We start from the raw sequence: 25,262 nt of genomic DNA, 5'->3' as shown, positions 1-25,262 counted from the left end.
CTCGATTCGGACCAGATTCCACCCGATTCCGACCAGATTCCACCCGATAATGAGAGTTGTGAAGATTTAGATGTTGTTCCGACCAAAGAGAATCGTTCAAATTCGTCTCAAATGTGGAATTGTTTTTTAGACGGAAAAGATTTATCAGTTATAAACGCTTCAGATTCCGCGTTGATTACTTCAACTCCCGGTCAACAGGGGGCGCTGTCCGAAACGAATAGATCGGCCCGCAGTATTCCCGCTATATCCCCACGGCAACGAGAAATAGAACCCCCGTTAGTACCGTTGAATGAGCAGAATCAAACATCACCCACAGCTGCTGCTGCTGCTGCTGCTGCGAAATCAACCGATTCTGGACTCGGGCGATCGGCTCAACTTAAACCCGCGTCATCTGATCTAACTCTGCAATCTTCTACATCTCTTGTAACAGGGAAGGATGTTATTTGGGAAGGAGGTAGGTATTATATTCTAAATCTAGTGAAGATATGATTATTAGCGATTGAACGTAATGAGTTGTATGTGTTTTTGCAACAGGTTCTCGTCAATCAACACCAGATATATTCACTGTTGAGGAACGTGTTGTAACAGTTCATGCACATTCACCTTCAACAGTTTCATCTGGAAGCCAACAGGAATCAATGAGAGAACTACAAAAATCTGTGAGTAGCCAGCAAGATATCAGACTGACTACTGATAACCTGCAAGATATGGGACTGCCCAGTGGCCAGCAAGACATGAGACTACCCATGGGTAACCTGCAGGACATGAGACTGCCCAATACCCAGCAAGACATCAGACTGCCCATGGGTAACCTGCAGGACATGAGAGGAAGCCAGCATTATGCAGGATCAACTGATAGAAGCCAACAGGACTTGCCACAGCCCGGAGGAGGAAGCCAGCAGGAACTCAGACAGTCTAGAGGTAACCAGCAGGATCTCAGACAGTCCAGAGGAAGCCAGCAGGAACTCAGACAGTCTAGAGGTAACCAGCAGGAACTCAGACAGTCCGGAGGTAGCCAGCAGGACCTCAGACAGTCTGGAGGGAGCCAGCAGGACCTCAGACAGTCTGGAGGTAACCAGCAGGATCTCAGACAGTCCGGAGGTAGCCAGCAGGATCTCAGACAGTCTAGAGGTAACCAGCAGGAACTCAGACAGTCCGGAGGTAGCCAGCAGGACCTCAGACAGTCCGGATGGAGCCAGCAGGATCTCAGACAGTCCGGAGGGAGCCAGCAAAGTCTGCCTCAGTATAAGAGCGATCAAGATCTTTCACAGAGAAAAAGAGTTATATCAACAGGAAGCACGACAACAGTACAAAATGATCCTAAATCATTAGCAACAGCTAGAGATCGACTTGCTTCTAAAACAAAGGTATTTAAACATTAACTGATTCACTGATTGATAGCAACTCAAAGCCGGTGTCATCGCACTGCTCTCACTATTAATTTGACAATTATCACAGTTAAAAATGACTTATTCAAATCAAACTGAACTGTGAACTGAAAAAACTGGGGTCCTGAATCCAGTTTGACATTTGTGTTTTTAAATTCAACTCTTGAGTTGAAACATTGGAATTGAACTAATTATATCTGTAGAGTCACAAACTGTAGGATCGGATCTAGATTGAAATATATGATTTGAATGTTGTATTCTGTAGATGTTGAGTAATAAACCAGCAGTGAAACTGATACAAGGAGAACCGGTCAGTGGTTCAGAGATACTTATACATAAACCTACTAACGAAATAACCATCTCACGGTTCGGATCAACGCAAGATAAAGTCAGAAACATTTTCAGTCAAAGGTAAATTTGCAATTTATCAAAAACCTTCAAGGATCACTTGCATAGTCACGAGTTAAGTGCGAAAGTTGTCCCAAATCTTAAGACTAGTCGCAAGTTGGCTATACAACTTAAATGATTAAATCTTAGCCATGACTGCTCCCTGTAGCTTACGTTTATAAGATGAACCCGTGTTTATGTTTCAGGCAAGATCAGCGCGGACCGGTGAAACGAGTAGTTCAACCTACATTACTTACTGATTATAAAACAGAGGATGAAAAAACCACAGAACACAATAATAAAGATAGTTTAACAGCAGCAGTAGCAGCATCAGCAGCACTGGCTATTACTCAACCATTCATCAAGGTTTCAATCTTATCATCATTAGAATACTAGGTTCATTCTTACATTCATGGGATTATATAGCAAATTTTCTCTAAAGCAGTTTTTCAGAAAAAGGTTTTGTTAACTATAGATGATAGACTTATATTCTAACTGAATTCTTAACAAAGAAACCAAAATATTGAAATGAAATTAGCTAGGCAAATCTTGTAACAATTTCCTCGCGCCCATTCACTAAGGATGACTCCTCACTGAAACCTGATGATGTTATTTGTAATAAGTTATTGTTTTGTGTATATTTTAAAGGCTCAACACGATTTAGAAACTAAACTCGCCGATTTTATGACAAAACTTTCAAACGCTGAGGAGAAAAATTTACCGACTTCGGAAAGAGATGAATTCAGAATGAATGAATTAGAAAAACAACTGAACGATTTAACTCAAAAACGATTGGATTATTTGGAGAAAATGCAGGAGAAACAATTTGACTTACAACAGGTAAAATTACAGTGAATCATTTCAATACATGTTTATTGTTCGGTATTAATGAATTGCTGCTTTTGGACTAATTTGACTCAATCAGTTCATATCCGGCATTGTTTTAACTGACATTTGTGGACCTGGGTTCTTTAAGAGACAAATTGCATCTTTATAAGACCTAAATCAGCTCTAGGAAAATAGAGGCTGGGGCTGAAAAGATAAGGAAGGTTTTCTCTTGGATAAAGCAGTCAAGCCTGTAGGTCGCAAGAAGAGTTCCTCATTTTTGAAAAGATGCAGCTATTTTTAGGATGAGTGTCAAATTTGCAGGTTTAACAATCTCTGAGTTGACAAAAAAGACCCAAAATCTTCCCCAAAGTGATCCCCAAAAATACCCTCCCAAACCCAGCCCTGGCTGTACAGATATAGCTGTGAAGAATTGTTCTGATTTGAACTGTTGGATTTCAGGCACAGTTTATTGGTATGAGTAGAACACGACCTTCATCACGTCACCATACAACAGCCTCCAGTCGTCAATACACAACCAACAACACGAGCAGCATGAGCGGCAGAAATAAACATTATTCATCTGATTCTACTGTTACTGATGAGGATATAGAATCACCATTGAATACACCGGCACCACGGACTAGACCTCCTCAACCTGCTGTTTATACCAGTACATCTCCATCTAAACAAACTCAAACTCAACAATCATGTATGTATCATACTTATTCATCAATATTAATATCACCCGATAGACTGTATATAGATATCACTCTCAAGTCAATAGATCAGACTCTTGAGCGGAGTCTACTGTATCATCCAACTCAGATATCACTCTCAAGTCAAAAGATCAGACTTGAGCGGAGTCTACTGTACCATCCAACTCAGATGTCGTTCTTAAGTCAATAGATCCGACTTGAGCGGAGTCTACTGTACCATCCAACTCAGATATCACTCTTAAGTCAATAGATCCGACTTGAGCGGAGTCTACTGTACCATCCAACTCAGATATCGCTCTTAAGTCAATAGATCCGACTTGAGCGGAGTCTACTGTACCATCCAACTCAGATATCACTCTTAAGTCAATAGATCCGACTTGAGCGGAGTCTACTGTACCATCCAACTCAGATATCACTCTTAAGTCAATAGATCCGACTTGAGCGGAGTCTACTGTACCATCCAACTCAGATATCACTCTTAAGTCAATAGATCCGACTTGAGCGGAGTCTACTGTACCATCCAACTCAGATATCACTCTTAAGTCAATAGATCCGACTTGAGCGGAGTCTACTGTATCATCCAACTCAGATATCACTCTTAAGTCAATAGATCAGACTTGAGAGGAGTCTACTGTACCATCCAACTCAGATATCACTCTCAAGTCAAAACATCCGACTTAAGCGGAGTCTACTGTATCATCCAACTCAGATATCACTCTCAAGTCAATAGATCTGACTTGAGCGGAGTCTACTGTATCATCCAACTCAGATATGACTCTCAAGTCAATAGATCCGACTTGAGAGGAGTCTACTGTACCATCCAACTCAGATATCACTCTCAAGTCAATAGATCTGACTTGAGCAGAGTCTACTGTATCATCCAACTCAGATATCACTCTCAAGTCAATAGATCCGACTTGAGAGGAGTCTACTGTACCATCCAACTCAGATATCACTCTCAAGTCAAAAGATCCGACTTGAGCGGAGTCTACTGTACCATCCAACTCAGATATCACTCTCAAGTCAATAGATCTGACTTGAGCGGAGTCTACTGTACCATCCAACTCAGATATCACTCTCAAGTCAATAGATCAGACTTGAGCGGAGTCTACTGTATCATCCAACTCAGATATCACTCTCAAGTCAATAGATCAGACTTGAGCGGAGTCTACTGTACCATCCAACTCAGATATCACTCTCAAGTCAATAGATCTGACTTGAGCGGAGTCTACTGTACCATCCAACTCAGATATCACTCTCAAGTCAATAGATCAGACTTGAGCGGAGTCTACTGTACCATCCAACTCAGATATCACTCTCAAGTCAAAAGATCAGACTTGAGCGGAGTCTACTGTATCATCCAACTCAGATATCACTCTCAAGTCAAAAGATCTGACTTGAGCGGAGTCTACTGTATCATCCAACTCAGATATCACTCTCTAGTCAATAGATCTGACTTGAGCGGAGTCTACTGTACCATCCAACTCAGATATCACTCTCAAGTCAAAAGATCCGACTTGAGAGGAGTCCACTGTACCATCCAACTCAGAGATATCACTCTCAAGTCAAAAGATCCAATGTTATTGTCAACATTTTTGAAAGCATTGATTCTGTTTTCATTTTTATTTAAGCCAAAAAACCTTTGAATGTAATAAATACCCCCATTAGAAAACAAGAGGTTCATAAATTGAACACTGGATTGTTTCCACCTGAGTGGATTGTTTTCCACCCTGAGTGAATTGTTTCCACTGGAAATAATTCTGACATGTTTAAATGTAGGATTGTTTTGAAATGTTGTAAGAATGTATGAATGTAACTATAATCCATAGCTGGACGTTTATTCACTGAGATTCTCGCTCATCAATCACCAAAATCTCTTAATGAAATCGAATCCCAAAAGATGGCGCCTGCGGATAAGAGAACTCTTTATCAACCAGCTGCGAGGTAAGTTATTTTAGTTCCTTAAAATTCTCATAGATGGCGAAGAAGTAGTTAGTTTTCTAACCAAAGCAGTTGATAAAATTAATGATTTAGTTTGATTTAATTAGATTTTAACATATAACGGTTATATATTTTTAACTAACGATGTTTAATAGTTGTAGTCAGTTATTGCATTCACACTTTACCACAGTTTTGTGTAAGGACTGAAGTCCTGATGATCTTGTTCTTTAATGTAAATGCTGCATGGAAAATAAGCTCACGTAGCACAAATACATGCAATAAAACTTACAGAGTCTGAGAAACAATAGAAACAGAAAATAGTTTACAATGTGAAACAAAAGAGAAATACTAGAAATGTGCAGAACACAACCTGCATTTGGAGCATTAGAAATATTACAGAGAGAAATTGCATTTTAGAAAATAAACTGTTGAATCCATCGTCAGACAGTGATGGAAGATAAATTGAGGGCTGCACTCCCGGTATTCTAGTAGTGAAACCGGTCAATTTTAGATCAGTAATGTGCTGTTTATTTCTGTCAGAGTCATTGTGAATGAACAGCTTTATTTCAATGCAAAATGTCAAACGTTGCTCTGAATTTTCGACCGTATTTGGGCAATAAACACCCCCTGGATCCTGTTAGTGCAGTAGAATCATGTGGAATATAGTGAGCTCTGGCAGGTGGGTTGAGAAATGATCGTCAAAACTTCAGAAATTTGTAGCAACTATTTTCATAAAACAATGAATATCTGGGATTGCGTAACCACGGAGATCTCTTCTGTTACCATGGAGTTCACACTGCGTAAACTATGTATCTATAAATCATTAGTAATAATTGTGAGGATATCAGACTCCTCTACCCATATCCACCCATATCCACTCATATCCACCCATATCCACTCTTATCCACCCATATCCACTCAATACTGTGTTATGGAATAAATAGCTTTTTTATTATCAAAAGAGAGAAATTATTTTATTTTGGGGTCGGGGTTGGGGGTCGGGGTAAGTGGTAGATTCTCACGGTTCAGCATCTGATGAAACACAGATGACTGATACCGATACTGATGATGTATCCGTGACGACCCACTACAATGACGTGACTGATCACCATGACGATCCTATCAGTAAATGATAAATGTCGATTGTTCATGTCAAAATCTCATCATTCATTCATCATTCAGAGTAGTGTACATTGATTCTTCCCGTCCAGGCCCTCTCCTCCCCTCCAGGCCTCTCCCCCTCCCCTCCAGACCCCACTCCCTGTCTCTCACTCCCCACTCCCCTCCTCCCACTCCCTGCTCTCCTCAGTGAAGAGAAGCAGTTTGAATCCTGAGGCTAGTTAAGCTTGTGTGTCAGTGACTAGTGTCTATTGGTTTTCATGCGTGCCCTGTGGGTATAGTACCTAGTAATGTATCAGCCCTAGGCATTAACTAATCAAGCAGGAGACACCAAACTCACATCTCTCTCTCTCTCCCTCTCACCCTCTCAGTTAATTACATACTACACAACACATCTATCACAGTGTTGGAGCGACTCCAAACTCAGGTGAACTAACCCAAATATCTTATACCCTAAAACTAAATCTAACCCTACTGATAGTATACAGGAACCAGTTCCACAGTTCTGGACTCGGTTCCACAGTTCTGGACTCAGTTCCACAGTTACTGGACTCAGTTCCACTCTTCTGGATGCGGTTCCACAGTTCTAGATTTAGAGATAAATCTTAACCGAGAACTGTGAAAGTAGGTCCTGCTATTTAAGGAAGTAGTAGCTGGTGCTGGTGCTACTGGTAGCTGGTGCTGCTACTGGTAGCTGGTGCTGGTGATGCAGTTGTCACAGTTTGTGTATATTGTTGATTTTATTACTCATACGTGACTTGAAAGATTTTATAATCACGCTTCCCCCCTAAACCCCCATCTCCCCCTCCCTCCCTCTCTCCCTCTCTCCTCTCTCCAGCAGATCTATTCACTGATTGACACGTCGCTCATTCTTAAAATCAATTCATATTCACACAAACACAATATAAATACAATTAATGTTTCTCTAGTCTTACTGTTTAACAGTTAAATATAAAACGCTGTCAGCCCCTTCTACTTGATACAACTTGTTTCTATCCCTCAACTATTAAAAATATCAAAATACTCTTAAAATCACGATCATTTCTAGTTCATTCTCGATAAAACTACTATTTCCGGTAGTCTTGTCTGTGTCTTGTCCGTGTCTTGTCGGAGCTCGGTTTAGAAGTGGAGTCAACCGATCCCAGATTGGAAAAAATTCACTCGCAACAATTTCTTAAGTGGGAATTTTCCCTCGGCTGTTCTTTCATGTTATTGTGTAGTGTTTGCCCGAAGCTGTGGTATTTAACTCCGGGGGCGGGCGGGTGGGCGTCGTCGGGCCGTGTATGACCAGTTATCAATGATCATAGTTTATCTTCGGGGCATGTGACTTGTGAGTAGAGTATGTATCTGCGGGCTACACCTACGGGTTCATACCGGGCAAACTACTGGCCCCGACCCTTAGGCTCATCAATAGACTGCTTTTAGTTATCATTAATGTTAGGATTAAATTCGTATTGAGCTCGAGGCAAATCAAATGAAATCAGATTAAGTCTGTATTGTTTCATTAGAATAGTAAGTTCTATTTTGTGGTGGATGCTAGTGGCGTTCCCTAAAGGCTACCCCTCTCACCAAGCAGCAGCAGCAGCAGCAGCAGCAGCAGCAGCAGCGCGGACTATGTGCAAACAACATCTGAAATTTAAATCCTTTTTGCTTGACATGACTTAAACCCGTGTGCTGCTAGGCCCAATAAACATTCACCCAGTCCACGGGCTGCAGTTGCAGATAATAGTCAACTTCAAACTTGTTAACTTTAAACAACTTGTGAGCAACTGCAGCTTCTGAAAGTCGCAGTGTTACTAATAATCAACTGCAGCCTTTCTATGATATTATAGATAAAGTTTATGAGATTTTTATTTGATCGTTTTTTACACAACAATTGTACATGAATTTAAGCAGTTTTTCAATTAATACTTATGTTGAATTATTGTGGAAAATTTAGTTTCATAACTTTTTAGGAGAGAGGGGAAAGGGAGAGAGAGGGGTGTACGTGATTACTATTAAGGGTGTGGGGTGTCACATGTGTATGAATTCAGTCCTCTAACCATTAACTCTATTGAACAATGAAAATGTAACTAACTTCAAAGTGAATTTGCCAATTGTGATTAAGCATGCACGACACACACGACACACATAGCTCAGGGTTCTACTCGTAAATTACCCGCAGTCATGCGATTATACTATTTACCACGTATCTCATGCAAACCTTCCTCAATTTATGTCTCATCTCGTAATTATTCACGTTTCTTATATATTCACGATTTCATATCTAATGTGATGCAGAAATTAATGTTTAACTCGTAGTTAAATGGTTTTTACACCGATACAACGCAACCATTACTGATGACATAACAACTAATTATTGCTACCTCATCCCGGGCATGCAGTCATATTTATTCTATAATTCATTTCAAATGTTTCAACTCAAATTTAAACCATGGTTCAATACAGCAGCGGCAGCAGCAGCGGCAGCAGCAGCAGCAGCTACAGTTCCACAGTTTCCGATCCAGTTCCACATTTCTGGATCCAGTTCCACATTTCTGGATCCAGTTCCGCAGTTTTGGATCCAGTTTCAGTTGTGATTTAACTCATTAAAAAAGAAGTAATTTGAGGTGACAACAGTGAGACTGTATTGTGATAACGGTAGTTTATTCGGGTGACAGTAAATGATGTGTCATCTGTTTATTTCAAATCAAGATTATTTTTTACATCTTAAGAATAATGAGAGAGTGTTTTATCTGTTATCGCGAGGAGAGTGACGATGATGATGATAAGAAAAGAGGAGAAAAAGAGAGCGACAGAATTAAGAAAAAAGAGCAGAAAGAAGAGTAGTAACCTGTACATCATTTTATCTTCTATTCATTTCTTCTTTACTATGTTTTCCCTTTATACTGAAATTCTGTGAAAGCACTTTGAAGTAAAACGTGGAAACTTTGAAGCCGTCTAACTGTGCCTATCAGCGTCGTGTAGCAGCGAGCAACGATTTTATGAAATTAGTCGAGTGTTCAATATTTATGAGTAGTGGTTCTCGCCCGTAGCTATAGCATTGATCTCTTCTATCAATGGTAACTTCGCTTTGATATGATGAACGTACAGACAGTGTTGCTGATGGCTAGGCACTGACAATTATCTTGTTACCAGCTTTCTCCACGCATTCGCCTTAAGCCACACCTCGCATGAAAGAGAAACCCGTCTCTATTTTGTGTCTTGTTTCTTCAAGAATGAGGCGAAAAAAAACTACGAATAATTACTAAAGAAATGATGTGGATTTTGCCGGCAGCGAAAATGAATGAATAAATGTCGTTCTCTTCAGTTTCTTCATAGTTACAAAAACTTGTCAATTTATATCGATGTATGTTTTATATCTTCGGGATGTTTTACTGATTAGAGTGGAACCGGTGAGTGGGACTGGTGAGTGGAACCGGTGAGTGGGACTGGTGAGTGGGACTGGTGGGCTCTGCGTGGCACTACACAGTGTCCTAGTGCCCTGCACAGTGTCCTAGTGCCCCGCTCAGTGTCCCAGGGCCCCGCACAGTGTCCCAGGGCCGCATACAACCATTACCGGAACTGTATACAAACAGTGAATTGTAGCTGCCTGAGATGATGTTTTAAATCTCGAGGCCCCGTAGCTTTAAATCTGTCGCAGTGAAATTAAATTTGCTGCGAGCAAAAAAACATTTAATTAAATTGACTGCATCAGAGTACAGCAATCGTGGGGAGGAGGGGAGCTGGGGGGAGGGGGGTAGTGTTATGATATTCCATGTGTAATCAATAGTGTTTTGTATATGGATTTCGTGTTACTGCTTCTACTCCGCGATGACGACGACGACGACGACAAAAGTTTGTGAAGTTTTTTTCTGGATAGTTGTAAATGAGGGAATAAATCTGCATTAATTGCGTTTCGTGCGGAACTGCGTGGAAACATTCCGTGTTGAAGCACTGAATAATGGATCTACAATAATCTGCCTATAATACATTGCATGCCAGTTGGCCATTACTTGTCATGAACTAGACTGGTTATTTCTCTAGCCTGATTCTTGTCATGCAAGCAGGGACCTATTCTACTGATACCAAAAAATCAAATAAACTCCGGCTTATCGCTGACTTGCATGCAAAGTCATAATTAGCAATGCTTCGCATGTCTTGGCATCGACTTGAGCTTAGGTTTTGGGACTGGAGTTGAATATATGATGAGCAGCAGGCGACTGCCGCTGAGTGTGTTTCATCATATCTCATTAATGCTTCTCTTTCCCTCTCTCCCCCTGTTTTACCTCTCTCCCCCTGTTTACCTCCCTGTTTACCTCTCCCCCTGTTATCCCTCCCCCTGTTTACCTCTCCCCTGTTTACCCCTCCCTGTTTTACCTCTACCCCATGTTTACCTCTCCCCATGTTTACCTCTCCCCATGTTTACCTCTCCCCTGTTTACCCCTCCCTGTTTTACCTCTACCCCATGTTTACCTCTCCCCATGTTTACCTCTCCCCCTGTTTACCTCTCCCCTGTTTACCCCTCCCTGTTTTACCTCTACCCCATGTTTACCTCTCCCCATGTTTACCTCTCCCCCTGTTTACCTCTCCCCTGTTTACCCCTCCCTGTTTTACCTCTACCCCATGTTTACCTCTCCCCATGTTTACCTCTCCCCATGTTTACCTCTCCTCTCCCTGTTTACTTTCTCCCCGTTCACCTCTGTTTACCCGACCCCTGTTTACCTGACCCCTGTTTACTTCGTAATCTCTATGATTCATGTCTATATTTTTACTATTCTTTCTATTTCATTTCTGATCACGAAAACTGAAACTTTTATGTCACTCGTCAAATTGCCAACATTTTTTAAACGATTCTGTTTCCATCGATGACCTCAATTTCTAAACGAAGTTTTATTGATAAATCATTTGCCCTGTTTTATGATTCTATTTGATAGATTGCTAGTTTATAAAATATGAGTTGTTTGATGACGAAGGATCAATGTTTAATGATGATAAGCTTGGTTTCAAGTATTCGAATCTAGACTGGTTTACCGTGTCAAGTATTTTGATATATCTATTTCGTAAAGGTGTGGAAACAGTTCCACAGTTTGACTCGCAATTACAATTAGTTCGTGTACAATGATGAAGTTTATAACATTGATGAAACACTCTGAGTCCGTGTTATGGAGACAAATTCAAAATCCCTTCACAGAAGAGTCTGAAATATTTCCTCGAGTTGATGATAGTTTATTCAACGTTTCTTCAGGAATACTGGAACTACATTGTACTCGTATTTTGATGTGTATGCTATAGTTTGAGACTGATGACCTGTCTGATGACGTCATCGATAACAGGTGCTGATACGCACAACAGGTCACGTGTCAATCGTGTCGAAATTAAAACATCTTCGACAGAACGAAAAAAAAAGTTGATATGACAATCGACAATGACGACGTTAGTTGCGGGCGACAGATGTTTGGAGCACGTACTCGACTTTAAAGTATAATAGTATGATCACCAGGTGTACAGCTACTGACTGACTGTATGTGACATCAGTGATTCTATTCAAACCCTCATCTCTTGTCTCTGTCTCTGATCTCTGACTCTTTGACTTAATCATATGTGAAAAACAACACTCAAGTTGTGAACCTGGTTAACGAATAACCATTGATGAAACACTGTGAATACGTGTTGTAAAGACATATAAAATCCCAATCTAAGAATTTGAAAAAGTCAGAAATGTTTCCTTGTTTCATTGATGTTAAATTTGTAGATTCTTTGTTCTGAATTGTAATTAAGTTGTATATATCTGTGAAGATGACAATAAATGATCACTCGGTCGAAACGTTGAAACCATCAGAGTTCTAGGAAACATTTCGGACTATTTTCATTCTTATATGAAACTTAACGACAAATCATTGAATATTTTTTTCACTTTCCTCAATCAGTTATCTGTTAACGGCGCTTCTATCATCCGTAGTTTTATCACGTAATTTTGTCACCTAAATCTAATTGATGACGAAATGAATATGAGATACATCGATTAACGGATAGCTGAGAGACTGTTAGACCCCTGAAACCGGTCTGGTAGATGGAGAGAGTAGCCCGCAGGCCTATAGCTTCAACCCCGTCTGCGGTGCGGCTACAAATGTAAATTTAATGAAAAATATTGATAGCTAGTTGTGTCGGTAATCAGCTAAAAGCTTTCCTGCTGATAAACATCACCTTCAAAACCCGACAGTGACACAGTTGCGTGTGTACCGATGATCAATGTGAGATCACCCCCTGCGGGCGGCCGGGCGGCCGGGCAGCCACTGTACGCCCTCACTTGCCACTACCGTACTAGACTCACCCCTGGAAAGCGAGGTTATGAAAACTCGGTAATGTTTTATGTGTGTTATATGACTGTTTTATTCGCGCACGTTAAACGACTAAATTGATCGAATCAGAAAGAATCAGATTTTATTTCTTTCATACATTAGTGAAATATCCTAGCAGCACTTTCATACATTAGTGAAATATCCTAGCAGCAGCAGCAGCAGCAGCAGCAGCAGCAGCAGCAGCAGCAGCAGCAGCAGCAGCAGCAGCAGCAGCAGCAGCAGCAGCAGCAGCAGCAGCAGTAGCAGCAGCAGCAGCAGCAGCCGGGTCCTGAGATTCCCCGAGACCCGGCGGTATTAAACATTCTCAGCTCATCAGTAAACGTTACTTGTCCGCGAACGCATTTGTAACCAGTCGACATCGGTCTGGTTTAATAAAATGATCGACTGAATGCCTTTCTGCGATTCAATCACTGTACTAATAGCGATACATGACTTGAATTACTAACTATTACATGACTACAATCACTACCAACAAACAACTACTACTCCTTATACACACTCGGCTCGGGCTGTTTGAACCCGGTTTAGCTCAGGCTGTTCTTTATTCCAAAACAGAAATCTTTTACAAAAATTGTATCTTCAAGGCAAAACCAGAACCAAAAATGCGACATCAGTGACCTAACCTCGCTAACCCAAACCCTAGCTCTCCCATAACCCTAACCCTAGCAGGACTCGAACCCGCGGCCTCCAGCATGTCGGCCTAACACGCTAACCACTGGACCATACACCACTGATAGAGTTTGTTGGTTTATCTGGTCAGTGTGGTTGTGACTGGTGACCAGTGAGATGTGGTTACCGGTGATCAGTCAGGTGTGGTAACCGGTGACCAGTCAGGTGTGGTACCGGTGACCAGTCAGGTGTGATCCACTGTAACAATACCGCTATCATTATCTGATTTACATCAGTTTCTAATGACAGTTTCTCATTAGGTCTGATATAGCTGTTCCACGCGGAGTCTATGCCTCCCACGTCGCTGTTTCAACTATCTGTAAAAGGAACGAGTTTTCTTCCTCAATAATTATCGATAATTTTTCTGATGATGAATCGTGGTTTAATTGCGATTGATGACGTTTTGAAGTATGAATCGTTTCGGGAGACGTGTGTTATACACGGGGAGGGAGTGAGAGGGCGCGGGGAGGGGTGTTAGGGCGTGGGGGTGTATGTTACCTAATGAATACATTGCGTGTCGTTCTATGCTAATCTGCGAGACAATTAACTGTAGTGTAATTATACCAACCATACATCATTCATCCCCTCTATCCCAGCAGCAGCAGCAGCAGCCTGCGCCTGCGCCAACAATATCAGCTCGATTTATGAATTTTGCTATATCACGATATTCTGTCGTGTGCATGAATAAAAAATCGGCGATCTTATGGCGCCATCCGGGAACTGGAGAATTCGTGACTAGAACGAGTCTGCAGTTTGTTAAAAGGCTTCAACTTTACAGAGGTTAATGTTAAGTTTTATAGTTAGACACGCATGTCTAACCCGTATCAACTCCACCAGCCCTCACCCTCCATTAGCCCTCACCAGTATCAAGTCCACTAGCCCTCACCCGTGTCAACTCCACTAGCCCTCACCAGTATCAATGATACTGATGGTTGACCTACCAGCAACAAGAAACTGGGGTTTGATTTTGAATTCGGGAATCAGTTCAGATATAGTTGGATGAATACCGGTGTCGAATTCAAAATGTGTTACTGTTGTTAAGGTATTATTTCATCAGTCAGTGCCGTCGCACTGAGTTATTTTTTAATGATGAAAGGGCGTGTGCCACAGCGCACACTGCGAGCACACGGCGCGGTGATAAAGACAGTTTCTTCAGCCCTCAATCTGTAGTCAATACGGAACGTGCGCCAGTCAGTGGTTCGTGCTTACTGATATTGAGTTATTCATTTAAGGCTCCCCGAGTATACATCCTGCTAATTCGCTTTCGTGCTTATTTCCTCGAAACCGTGCTGTCTTTTTCCCGGGTTTCGTGTCTGTTCCCGCGCTACTGTCACGCACGTTCGCCATGGTGCAGATCAACCGAGCTTTAGCCAAATAACTTCAGCCCATTTCCACGTCACGTTACGTCTGCCAATGCTTCGATGGATATAATTGTGTTGTAAGCGTGTTGTGAAGATATTTCATTAATAAACTAAACACATCAACCGATAGTCACCGCGCGACAGATACTCCTCTCCCCTTCCTCAACAACTAACCCTCTCAGATATTCCTCTCCCCTTCCTTCTAAAACAACTAACCCTCTCAGATACTCCTCTCTCTTTCCTTCTAAAACAACTAACCCTCTCAGATACTCCTCTCTCTTTCCTTCTAAAACAACTAACCCTCTCAGATACTCCTCTCTCCTTCCTTCTAAAACAACTAACCCTCTCAGATACTCCTCTCCCCTTCCTTCTAAAACAACTAACCCTCTCCTTAAGTTGTGTTTTAGAAGGAAGGCTTCTAAAACAACTAACCCACGCCTTAACCAACAGATACTCCTCTCCCCTTCCTCAACAACTAACCCTCGCCTTAACGTGAAACAGAGCGTCACACCTTCAAATTAAAACCCCTTCAAATTCAAGACACAGCATTTGAGACTATTTGTAGAAACATTCGTCAGGGATACAACTTGTCCCCCCTTGTCTAGTTATTTCTTACACATGAAGATTCCGGCTTCTTAGAGATTCCGAAATGTCGTCTCTTAATTTTATGATTAAATGAATTTCGCTGTAATCCTTTAAATGTGTATTAAGTGGGTATTAATTTTAAACTCCGAATTTTGATTTCAATGTCCGAATTTTAAGTCGAATTTCTTTATCAGGACACAATTACAATGCAGATAACCAAATGTGAATAGCGACTCAGGATTAGGTCGACACTTCAGTCAAATGTTACTAACTCACACTTCTAGAATATAATCTCCAAATAATCTAATAATAATGACGTAAATTTATTTGTTAATTCATCGATTATACGAATTGTAAAACGAAACATCTAGAAACAAGATGAATTTCTTCGCGAGGTTTTGAGAGAGAAGGTTCACGCAGGTTTCACCCACTGATAATCATTCAATCAATTAACATCATTTTTCCGTCAATTTTAAAATACGGATTATTATTTTTAAACGTCCCCCCTCAGTCTCACTGCTCGCTGTTTCATATGAATGACGTCATATCGGTGATTGTATCGAGGTCGCGAGTATAGATATGAAACCCTCAGGCTCTACTGTCTTATATTAGTAATATAGCTGGAGGCATGTTTTATTCTGGTGATCTATGATGACGTATCGCTAGTGAGTGAGAGAGTGCGCCACTGCCGTCGCCGTTTCCTTCTTCATACGTGACGATCATAGCCAGCAGGTACGGCACGGCGCATGCGCGTGCTACAGTTATTCTAGTATGGTAGTCGAGTGTTGAGAGTCGTCTGTTAGTTAGTCACATCTCACCTCAGATGTCAGACACACGCGCGCGCGTATCTCTACAAATCTCTCAACTTCAGACGCGATCTGTTTTCATTTTATGAACTAGTGTAATATATATATAGATATAAAGTGAAGATGTCTGTACCGCACAGGGGTCAGAGACAGCACTGTTATCTATGCGATTTACCTCGGATGCCGTGGGCGATGTTACACGATTTTACCGAATCTGTTTGTCGAGGTTGCGTTAATTACGAAGGACCCGATCGAATCGAATTCGTGATCGAAGCCGCTCGACAGATGAAACGCGTTCACGGATTTCAGGATTCTCGTGCGCCGATGAAACTACAAGGACCTCCTCCTCAACTGAGCGCTCGCGATCTTCCGCCTCATTTAGATCGCTATCCGATACAGGATAAACCTAGAGTCATGTTGGATTATAATCCGCAGAGATTAAGCGGGATTAACGGAATCGGACCGCCGCATTTAGAAACTGACCGTCGCAGTCCTAAATCACACGGACCACGACCCGGACTTCATCATCCATCAGTAACAGCAGGTATGGGTAGTCTACACGCTACAGTTCCTCCTTTGCCTCCTCCTCATTCTCGACCCAATCCAGCGGCTACGGCTCCACTATCATTAGTTAACGGTAAACGTCACGATCTCGACGACGAGCGCGTGGACAATAAACAGATTACAGATGACCCGAGCTCGCGCCCGGCTCTTGTTAAAGACATTCTATCGACACTCAGTAGTTGTACCCCGTTCGATGTTCGGTTTAAGAAGGATCACTGCCTGGTAGGTCGGGTATTCGCGTTCGACGCGTTCATGAAATCCGGAATGGAATACGAACTTAAAATATTCATCGAATATCCCGCCGGGTCCGGAACTGTTTATAGCAGCGCTTCGGGAGTAGCTAAACATATGTACCAAGAATGTATGAAGGATATCGGGAAAGGACTTTCATCTGGATTTAAATATCTGGAGTATGAAATGAAACACGGTTCTAATGATTGGAGATTGTTAGGTGATTTATTACCCGAGTCTGTACGCGTGTTTAAAGAGACGGTTAAACGAGATATGATGCCCGAACCTCTCGACGTTCCGTGTCCTCTGATGCCCGTTACTCGAGACGGTCGGATTCCGATGTTAGTTCGTCCTCAACAGAAACCTCTATTCGAGATAAACCGAAAACGTAAAGCGAGCCCTGAACCGTCGATTGATGAGAGTAAATGCGTAGATGATGTGAAGAGATGTTGGATGCAGCAAACTCAACCAGAGGCGCTGAAATTAACTATTTCATCGACATCAGGTTCTGGGTACAACACAAACCCGCACGGTTCGGGTCCACCTAGTGCGTCATCGATGTCTCCTCTCAGTAACCACGCGGGCACTCCTCCCGAACCTAACTCTTCATCCATTGTAGGACTAATGTCTACTAGCGGCGGTTCTACAGATAATACCACGCAGCGACGAGCGTCCGGTTCCCCCAGTAACCGCAGCTCTCCGCATTCACCGAAATCATTACGAAATATAAATAATAACAACCATAGCGATCTTCCATTTAATAAACTAGATAACGGTCTGGGATCGAGTGAGGCCAGTTTAAAATGTACTCTGTGCCACGAGCGATTGGAAGATACTCATTTCGTGCAGTGTCCATCTGTACCCGAACATAAATTCTGTTTCCCCTGTTCGAGGGAGAGTATCAAACGACAAGGCGCTGGAGGTGAGGTTTATTGCCCCAGTGGTAAGAAGTGTCCACTGGTCGGATCTACAGTTCCCTGGGCGTTCATGCAGGGCGAAATAGCTACCATTCTCGGCGAGGAATATAAAGATCTTAAAATCAAAAAAGAAAGAGACACTTGATTGTTATAAACGGGACAAATTGTGTAAAGTTTTATAATGTCAGATAAGGAATCGTGTATTTGATAATGAAATAAGGAATCGTGTATTTGATAATAAAGTGTTTGAATTTTGATAAAAATACATGAAGATAAAATAGATTTTATCAAATAGAAAATCGTGAACTCGTTTGGCGCTGTTTTAAACTCACACAAACAGGAAACAAACTGTCAGTCAGTCAGGATTACTGTTTATTAAAACATCATTTCAGTCTTCTGTCTAAAACTGGCGGCCCGCCGGCCAGCCCACTCGCCAGCCCGCCGGCCTGCCAGCCCCTCAATAACTGTCTCCCTGGAGGATGATTATTATATTTGTTGCTATGTACATTTTCTGTTAATGAGAAATAATTTTTTCATTTTCCATTTAATGAAAGAAAAAATCGACTGTAAAAATGATAATTGAAATGTTATAAATATCGACAATTTTTGTAGAAGTTATTGGCGAATAGTGAAGAATTATATTATACTAAATTATTAGTTTTATCTTTCAATTATTTCTGCCGGATTTTACTGCGAATCGTGTAGCCAGCTCCGGCAGTCGAGTATTGATAAAGCACGTAGCCGAACTAATGATGAATTTTACTGGTCGGATAAACGGAAGAAGTCTTACATTCAAAATCGTGATGAAACTAAAAATGAGTTAATTTGCTGGTAGAGTATTCTGGTCGTGTCCATCGAGTTGAATCAATGGCGCCTAACGCAGCGGTAACTTGTCTCCTAGACTTTACGTGCGTGGATTTCATTAATTCTATCAATTCATGTGTATTTACTATTAACTGCTCTCTCTCTCTCCCGGTCGGCCTTGTATCGAGTATATCTTAGAATAGATTACATAATTATTTCACCTTCGACCAGTAACAGCGACTATTGACACTGACTGAATCTGTTATTCTGATATTGTGGGATTATTTTCATATGATCTTCACAACACGGACTCAGAGTGTTTCACAACGCGGACTCAGAGTATTTCACAACACGGACTCAGAGTGTTTCACAACACGGACTCAGAGTGTTTCATCAATTGTCAATAAATCAGTTTCTGAAGTTAAAATAAAGTTAAAAGAATTAGCAATGATTTAAATGTCCTAACATCAGATACATTTCTCTTAAAGCCTCACGATTAAATCGTTTTATCCAATTGTAACTTGTTTGATTTGTAAGTGAGGTGAAGGAGAAGGAGGAATGATGACCAAGTGTCGCACCAGGGAGGTCCCACCCATCAGTGCGTGTGTGTACAATACCACGTGTTTTATCAGTGAATTTACACGTATTTGCCTGCTCAATAACCGGGAGGGAGCAGCGGCGGCAGCAGCAGCAGCAGCCAGTCTCCGCGTGTGTGTGCGTGTCTGATGTTTTATTTAGACCGCAGGCTGTATGTAATTCGAGACGACCCACCCGATCACTGACATTTGGGCATCATTTATTGAAGATCTATCGATTATAATTGGTATCGGTAACGCCTTAAAACGGCTTCAAACGAAATTCATTTAAAAAAACTACGGACTCGAAGTCATTTCAAACTCTTATATACTTTGAACATTTTTCCTCTGTTTCGCGTTTTAAAACTTGTTTTAATTTAGAATTTATTCCGTTCTTAAGAAGTTTATGGATGTTTAGAAAAAAAAACAAAAATAGTTTTCAATCAGTTTCTAGTTCGGGGAAGCCTTTCACGACATCACGTATAAGTATATAAAGATATAAATATTACCTTTCTATTTATAAATGAGAGGAAATAGATATAAAAAAGCGGATTGATTTTTCCTATCGTCTGCTCGGGCGCGGTTTGATTTGGTTTGGGATTCGAATCGGAAAAAAAACACGGTGAGAAAATTCTAGAAATTGCTGTAAAGAACAATAAAACGAGATGTGTCGTGTAAGAGAATGATTAAACCACGTGTCTTATCGTCTGGCCTGAAGCTTCTCTCTACGCGCATGCGCTGTCGATCGGAAATAAATATCAATGAATCATAGAATAATCTCCACTTTATCAAAATCGTTTCCTATCGATTGAGAGCGAGTTTTAACGGAAACTCTGCCTTTTTAGTGACGATTTTAGAATTTTCGAAATTCGCAATTTTATCAAACATGGGCAGAATTTATACGTTCGCCTTCGAGATGAAGTTTCGCAAATCATTTAATTTCTCTATTAATTTAACGAGGTTAAAATTAGAGACAGAAACTGCGCCTTTTTCCATCGATGGTTTTATGTATTTTCAACACGTAAAAGTTGCAGCGTCATCGATACTTAGCGATTAATAAAATGAATATTTTCGCGCTGATAAAAAGATATCCAAGAATAATCATCAAAAGTATATTAGATGATTATTCGAACGGTTAAAGTACCGTGGATGTAATGTTGATTGAAGGGTCACGTGGTTTATAATAAAGTTGACATTATAAACTTCTATTATATTCGAGATCTATTCAGTGATAATAAAACACTTTAGTTAACTAGGATTTGTATAAATAATACTTAGTTTAACGGGTTGTTCGACTGACGCCAGTAAGTCTACCCCGACTATACCGATTTTAGTCTTAAAGCACGTTCTACAAACATCGCATTTTTTAGTCGATTGTTCGCTGATAAAGTCAGTGTTCTACTACACGGATTAGATTAAACACGTGACCGCCGCGGCCGCCGTCGCCGGCACCGCCGCTAAAAGTCGCAAACATATTTATTTCATTATTGCACCCCTTCACCCGACAAGCTTCAACCGTAGCCGATTCATTTCTAGGACTTCAATTGCAAAAAGGAAAATTTTTGCATCGAAAAATTGCATCTTCTAGCAGGCAAACTAGCTGTCTCGTAACCCATAAACCCTAGTTACCTAGTTACCCTCCGTAGCAGGACTCGAACCGGCTACCGCCAGCGTACCAGCCGAGCACGCTAACCACTTGACCATCGGGTCCAGGACTGTGTTCCGTGGTGTCTGGTCAGTGTGGTGACCTGTGGTGGTCACTGGTCATCCTTGTCGTCTCGGTTCCGATACCCGAAATAATTAAGGAAAAATCCTTTGTTTTATAAAGGGAAAATTGTCCAATGATAAATTCAGGTCGCCATGGATCTCATTGAGTACGCGTTCAATTCGACGTCAACGAATACTGATTAAAATCGAAGAAATGATTGTAAATTTAGCGCGCGATTTTAAAAGTGTAGTTTATAGTTTCAGAGATGGCGAAGGAAGAACGTGATTAGACCTTGTTTACAGGTGATTAATATTGACCACAGTCAGGCGCCAGTCAGACTGGTTTTAAACGGCTTACACACAGACTGCTCTCACTAAAACCAACACTATTTGTCAATGTTTATTGTCGACTGGTTTCAATACGTGACATTGAGACATTTTATCAGATACTGTCAAAACTACTATCAAAACATTATCAGCGAAACGACGAATTGTCACGTTTTAGATCAACTTCTTCACTACCCTTCATACTCAACCCGGTCCACTCCCCTCACGTGGTTCCTCCCCTCGCCCCACTCCCCTCACGTGGTTCCTCCCCTCGTCCCTCACGTGGTTCCTCCCCTCGCCCCACTCCGTTGTTTTTACTATTCTAGATGTTTCTGTAAATTCCCGTGATTTTGAATATAATATAGTGTTGTTTATTTAGTTGACATATTCGATCTTGAATAAAGGTATTTGAATCGATTGTGTCTCCTCCTCACTGTCTCTCTCTCTCTCCTCACTCAGGGTGGACCCCGTTAGTAATGACATGTTCTCTATATTTAGATTTACCTGTGTTTATCGTGCTGTTTGTATCGACTCCGTCGTCATTTATTTTTTGTTGATTTTGACGCTCGCTTTTTCGTTATTCAGTGGTCACAATTGTTTGTCGATTCTGGGGGTCAAGATTCTGAGGGTCAATGGTTTGTCGATTCTGAGGGTCAATGGTTTGTCGATTCTGAGGGTCAATGTTTTGTCGATTCTGGGGGTCAAGATTCTGAGGGTCAATGGTTTGTCGATTCTGAGGGTCAATGTTTTGAGTATTTCGCTTACTTTTAAAAGTTTTTTTTTCCAGAATTCTCGTTCATGAGGATGCAATATATTTTTAATAATCACGCGCTGATAAAATTCATCCTCCCTAAAACAGAAAATTCGCGTCGAAACTTTTTTTCCTAATCATTTTTGGACCGCGCGTTTTATTTCACTATCGTTTTTGTAAATTCTAAAATTAGATGAAATTTGATCGTGTTATTTGAAATGTAAGAAACACTTAATACAATTTTAGCCCTGTGGGTTTTTAGGGGTTTATATTGTATTCGGTGTTTTATGGACAGCTTTCCCCTTCAGGGATCTGTTTGATATTACTTCAGGCCTAGCTGGTAGCTATCAATTAATTTCCCCCGGTGGCTGATCTGAAGCCGCTTTAGGCGCGGCCAGTTTTACATCTGCCTAAAATTGCGCCGACAATGAAAACCCCGACAGTAAACCGTTCAGGTAGCTATTGTTGCGATGTGCTTTGATAGAAAGCTAATAACCCTAAAGGGCAAGTGGTTTAAGCTTCCTTCTAGCAGTTTAAACTGATTGTCCGGCATCTCTCAGTATTTCAACTTTGAAATCTCTCAGTATTTCAACTTTGAAATCTCTCAGTATTTCAACTTTGAAATCTCTCAGTATTTCAGCTTTGAAATCTCTCAGTATTTCAACTTTGAAATCTCTCAGTATTTCAACTTTGAAATCTCTCAGTATTTCAACTTTGAAATCTCTCAGTATTTCAACTTTGAAATCTCTCAGTATTTCAACTTTGAAATCTCTCAGTATTTCAGCTTTGAAATCTCTCAGTATTTCAGCTTTGAAATCTCTCAGTATTTCAACTTTGAAATCTCTCAGTATTTCAACTTTGAAATCTCTCAGTATTTCAACTTTGAAATCTCTCAGTATTTCAACTTTGAAATCTCTCAGTATTTCAACTTTGAAATCTCTCAGTATTTCAGCTTTGAAATCTCTCAGTATTTCAACTTTGAAATCTCTCAGTATTTCAACTTTGAAATCTCTCGGTATTTCAACTTTGAAATCTCTCGGTATTTCAGCTTTGAAATCTCTCGGTATTTCAACTTTGAAATCTCTCGGTATTTCAGCTTTGAAATCTCTCAGTATTTCAACTTTGAAATCTCTCAGTATTTCAACTTTGAAATCTCTCGGTATTTCAACTTTGAAATCTCTCGGTATTTCAGCTTTGAAATCTCTCGGTTTTTCAACTTTGAAATCTCTCAGTATTTCACCTTTGAAATCTCTCAGTATTTCTGTTAGTTTTACATGAATTCCTGATATATCATACGCCTATATATATCGAGATTTTGTTCTGGTTATTCTTATTTTACGACCTATCTATCGGGATATTTTTATATTTTTCTGATATTTCATCGTTTAAATAGTTGATAAGTTCCCCCTCTGTTATCGTCTGCCAATGACTCTCAGCTATTGTTTAATCTGTTTTGGATACAGGTTATATTTTGCTGTAAGCACCAGGAAGTTAAAGTGACTTGGTTTAAATCGATTCGTATCATTTAGTTTTGACTTATCGCTTCAAGGCAACAGATCAATTTCTCGATGATGTGAACTAAACGGTTTAGGGCGGTACTAAACACAACTAGGATACTCTTATTTATTACAATGTATAAATATCTATCTGTAGAAAAAGACAAAGACATCTAGAAAACCCTAGAACCAACTTTAAATGGCTGATGCAATCCGTCACATATATTTTTTCATGATCGGGTTGTTTATTTGTTTATCGATTCAATCCATAATAAATAATAAGAATATCACTGAAATAAAACGTATTTATTCACACGAAAAAAAACGTTATCAGTCAGTTTGTTTAGTACACATTTAATACCATAGGTGGCAGCACCTCGTGGTACTTTTCATTAATTCACTTTCGATTAAGTTTTTTTTTAAATATCGATGAATATCTTGGCTCTAGAATACATGTTTTTGGAATAGTTTTTAAGATAAACTAAAACTGGTGATGAATTGCAGAAAATATGTATTTTACCTCGGGGCCAAACACATTAGAATTAATTTAACCAAAGGGTATTTAGTTTCTCCCTGATTAACTCCATTGAATTCCCTTTTAAAAAGGAAACATTTGTTATTCCGAGTAGAAGATTCCACAAATTTCCCGCCTATTGATAATCACTGAAAATTCTAGAACATAAACTCCTTATTAGGAGTGTTAAAACAAAATGGGGAGTTATTAACAATTCAATTAATGGTCGACCCATTAAAACTACATATCATACGTTGTGTCTTAATAAAGTATTCATTTGTAATCAGAAATAGATTTAGTGTTTTAGAAATAAGAAATTCTCAGTAACTGGTTGTGTGTGTCTCACAGTAACTTCATATTTCATTAAATTCTCTGAAACAGGCTATTTATATTATTGGCAGGTGAAATGTAACCTGTATGGATGACCTGATTGCCCATTAGTGATGTCATCTGTTAACAGACGAGGGCAGGAGGGAGTGAGTGAGGGAGTGAGTGAGTGAGTGAGGGAGTGAGTGAGGTGGACTAGAGAGAGAGAGAGATGATGTTGTATGTAACGTGTCTTCACTTTCTCTACTCTGTTCAATTTACCGATATCAACCTTTATACCATTTAAAGCATTCTATTTATAGACAAACAGATTACTGCTTTTGACGATCAAAAATAAGTTCCGCCCTTTCTCTTGTGGATAGGAGGACATTTAAATATAAATATGAGCCGCTAACTCGATAGGCGTAGCCTTCATACACCTTATATACAACGTGGCACTGACACTGTCTGTCTGTCTGTCTGTCTCTCTGTCTGTCTGTCTGTCCAGTAACACTATAAATAACTACATCATAAACAATATGCTTATATAAATGTAATATCTATTTTTAAGAAAAATTGACGTTTTAATTTATTTGCTATAGAATTTACAACGTAATTCGCGCCATTAAACCGTCTTCAGATTAGTTTTCATTCTTCGCCTTCCTCTCATTTTATAAGAGCTATGAATGGGATTTTAGGAATTATGAGTTGATGATGATGTGGAGTCCTGAATGTAATCCGTTAAAAATATAGAAATCCCACAATTGACGAATTAAACTTGAGAAATTGAAAAGTTTATTGCCACCGTGTTGGTTGTTTGTGTTTAGTGACCGTGGCGTCAATAAACTCTTCAATTATGAGACTTTGTTTTTGAAATGTTCAGAAAACTTTCCAATCAATTTCGTCGCGACGTTAGAAAAAGCTTTGGA

General features: G+C 40.3%; 2 protein-coding genes across 2 annotated transcripts in view; both read left to right on the top strand.

Annotated features, from left to right (window-relative positions):
• The first annotated feature begins 111 nt into the window (after window positions 1-111).
• LOC141915258 (uncharacterized) overlaps window positions 112-25,262 on the top strand; it is a 46,540-nt gene continuing 21,389 nt past the window's right edge. Inside the window, exons 1-7 of the mRNA XM_074806727.1 lie at window positions 112-454; window positions 535-1,367; window positions 1,654-1,799; window positions 1,982-2,141; window positions 2,424-2,615; window positions 3,063-3,312; window positions 5,149-5,263. Coding sequence (XP_074662828.1) covers window positions 112-454; window positions 535-1,367; window positions 1,654-1,799; window positions 1,982-2,141; window positions 2,424-2,615; window positions 3,063-3,312; window positions 5,149-5,263 — 2,039 coding nt within the window. The remainder of the gene's footprint in view (window positions 455-534; window positions 1,368-1,653; window positions 1,800-1,981; window positions 2,142-2,423; window positions 2,616-3,062; window positions 3,313-5,148; window positions 5,264-25,262) is intronic.
• LOC141911699 (putative E3 ubiquitin-protein ligase IRF2BPL) lies at window positions 15,979-18,412 on the top strand. The gene has a single exon (XM_074802708.1). The coding sequence runs from the start codon at window positions 16,265-16,267 to the stop codon at window positions 17,996-17,998; it is 1,734 nt and encodes a 577-aa protein (XP_074658809.1). The 5' UTR covers window positions 15,979-16,264; the 3' UTR covers window positions 17,999-18,412.

The sequence above is a fragment of the Tubulanus polymorphus genome, chromosome 1, assembly GCF_964204645.1.
Source record: "Tubulanus polymorphus chromosome 1, tnTubPoly1.2, whole genome shotgun sequence".
Taxonomy (NCBI): Eukaryota; Metazoa; Nemertea; class Palaeonemertea; order Tubulaniformes; family Tubulanidae; genus Tubulanus; species Tubulanus polymorphus.
The sequence above is the reverse complement of the archived record's forward strand: the minus strand, read 5'-3'. Positions and strand labels throughout refer to the sequence as shown.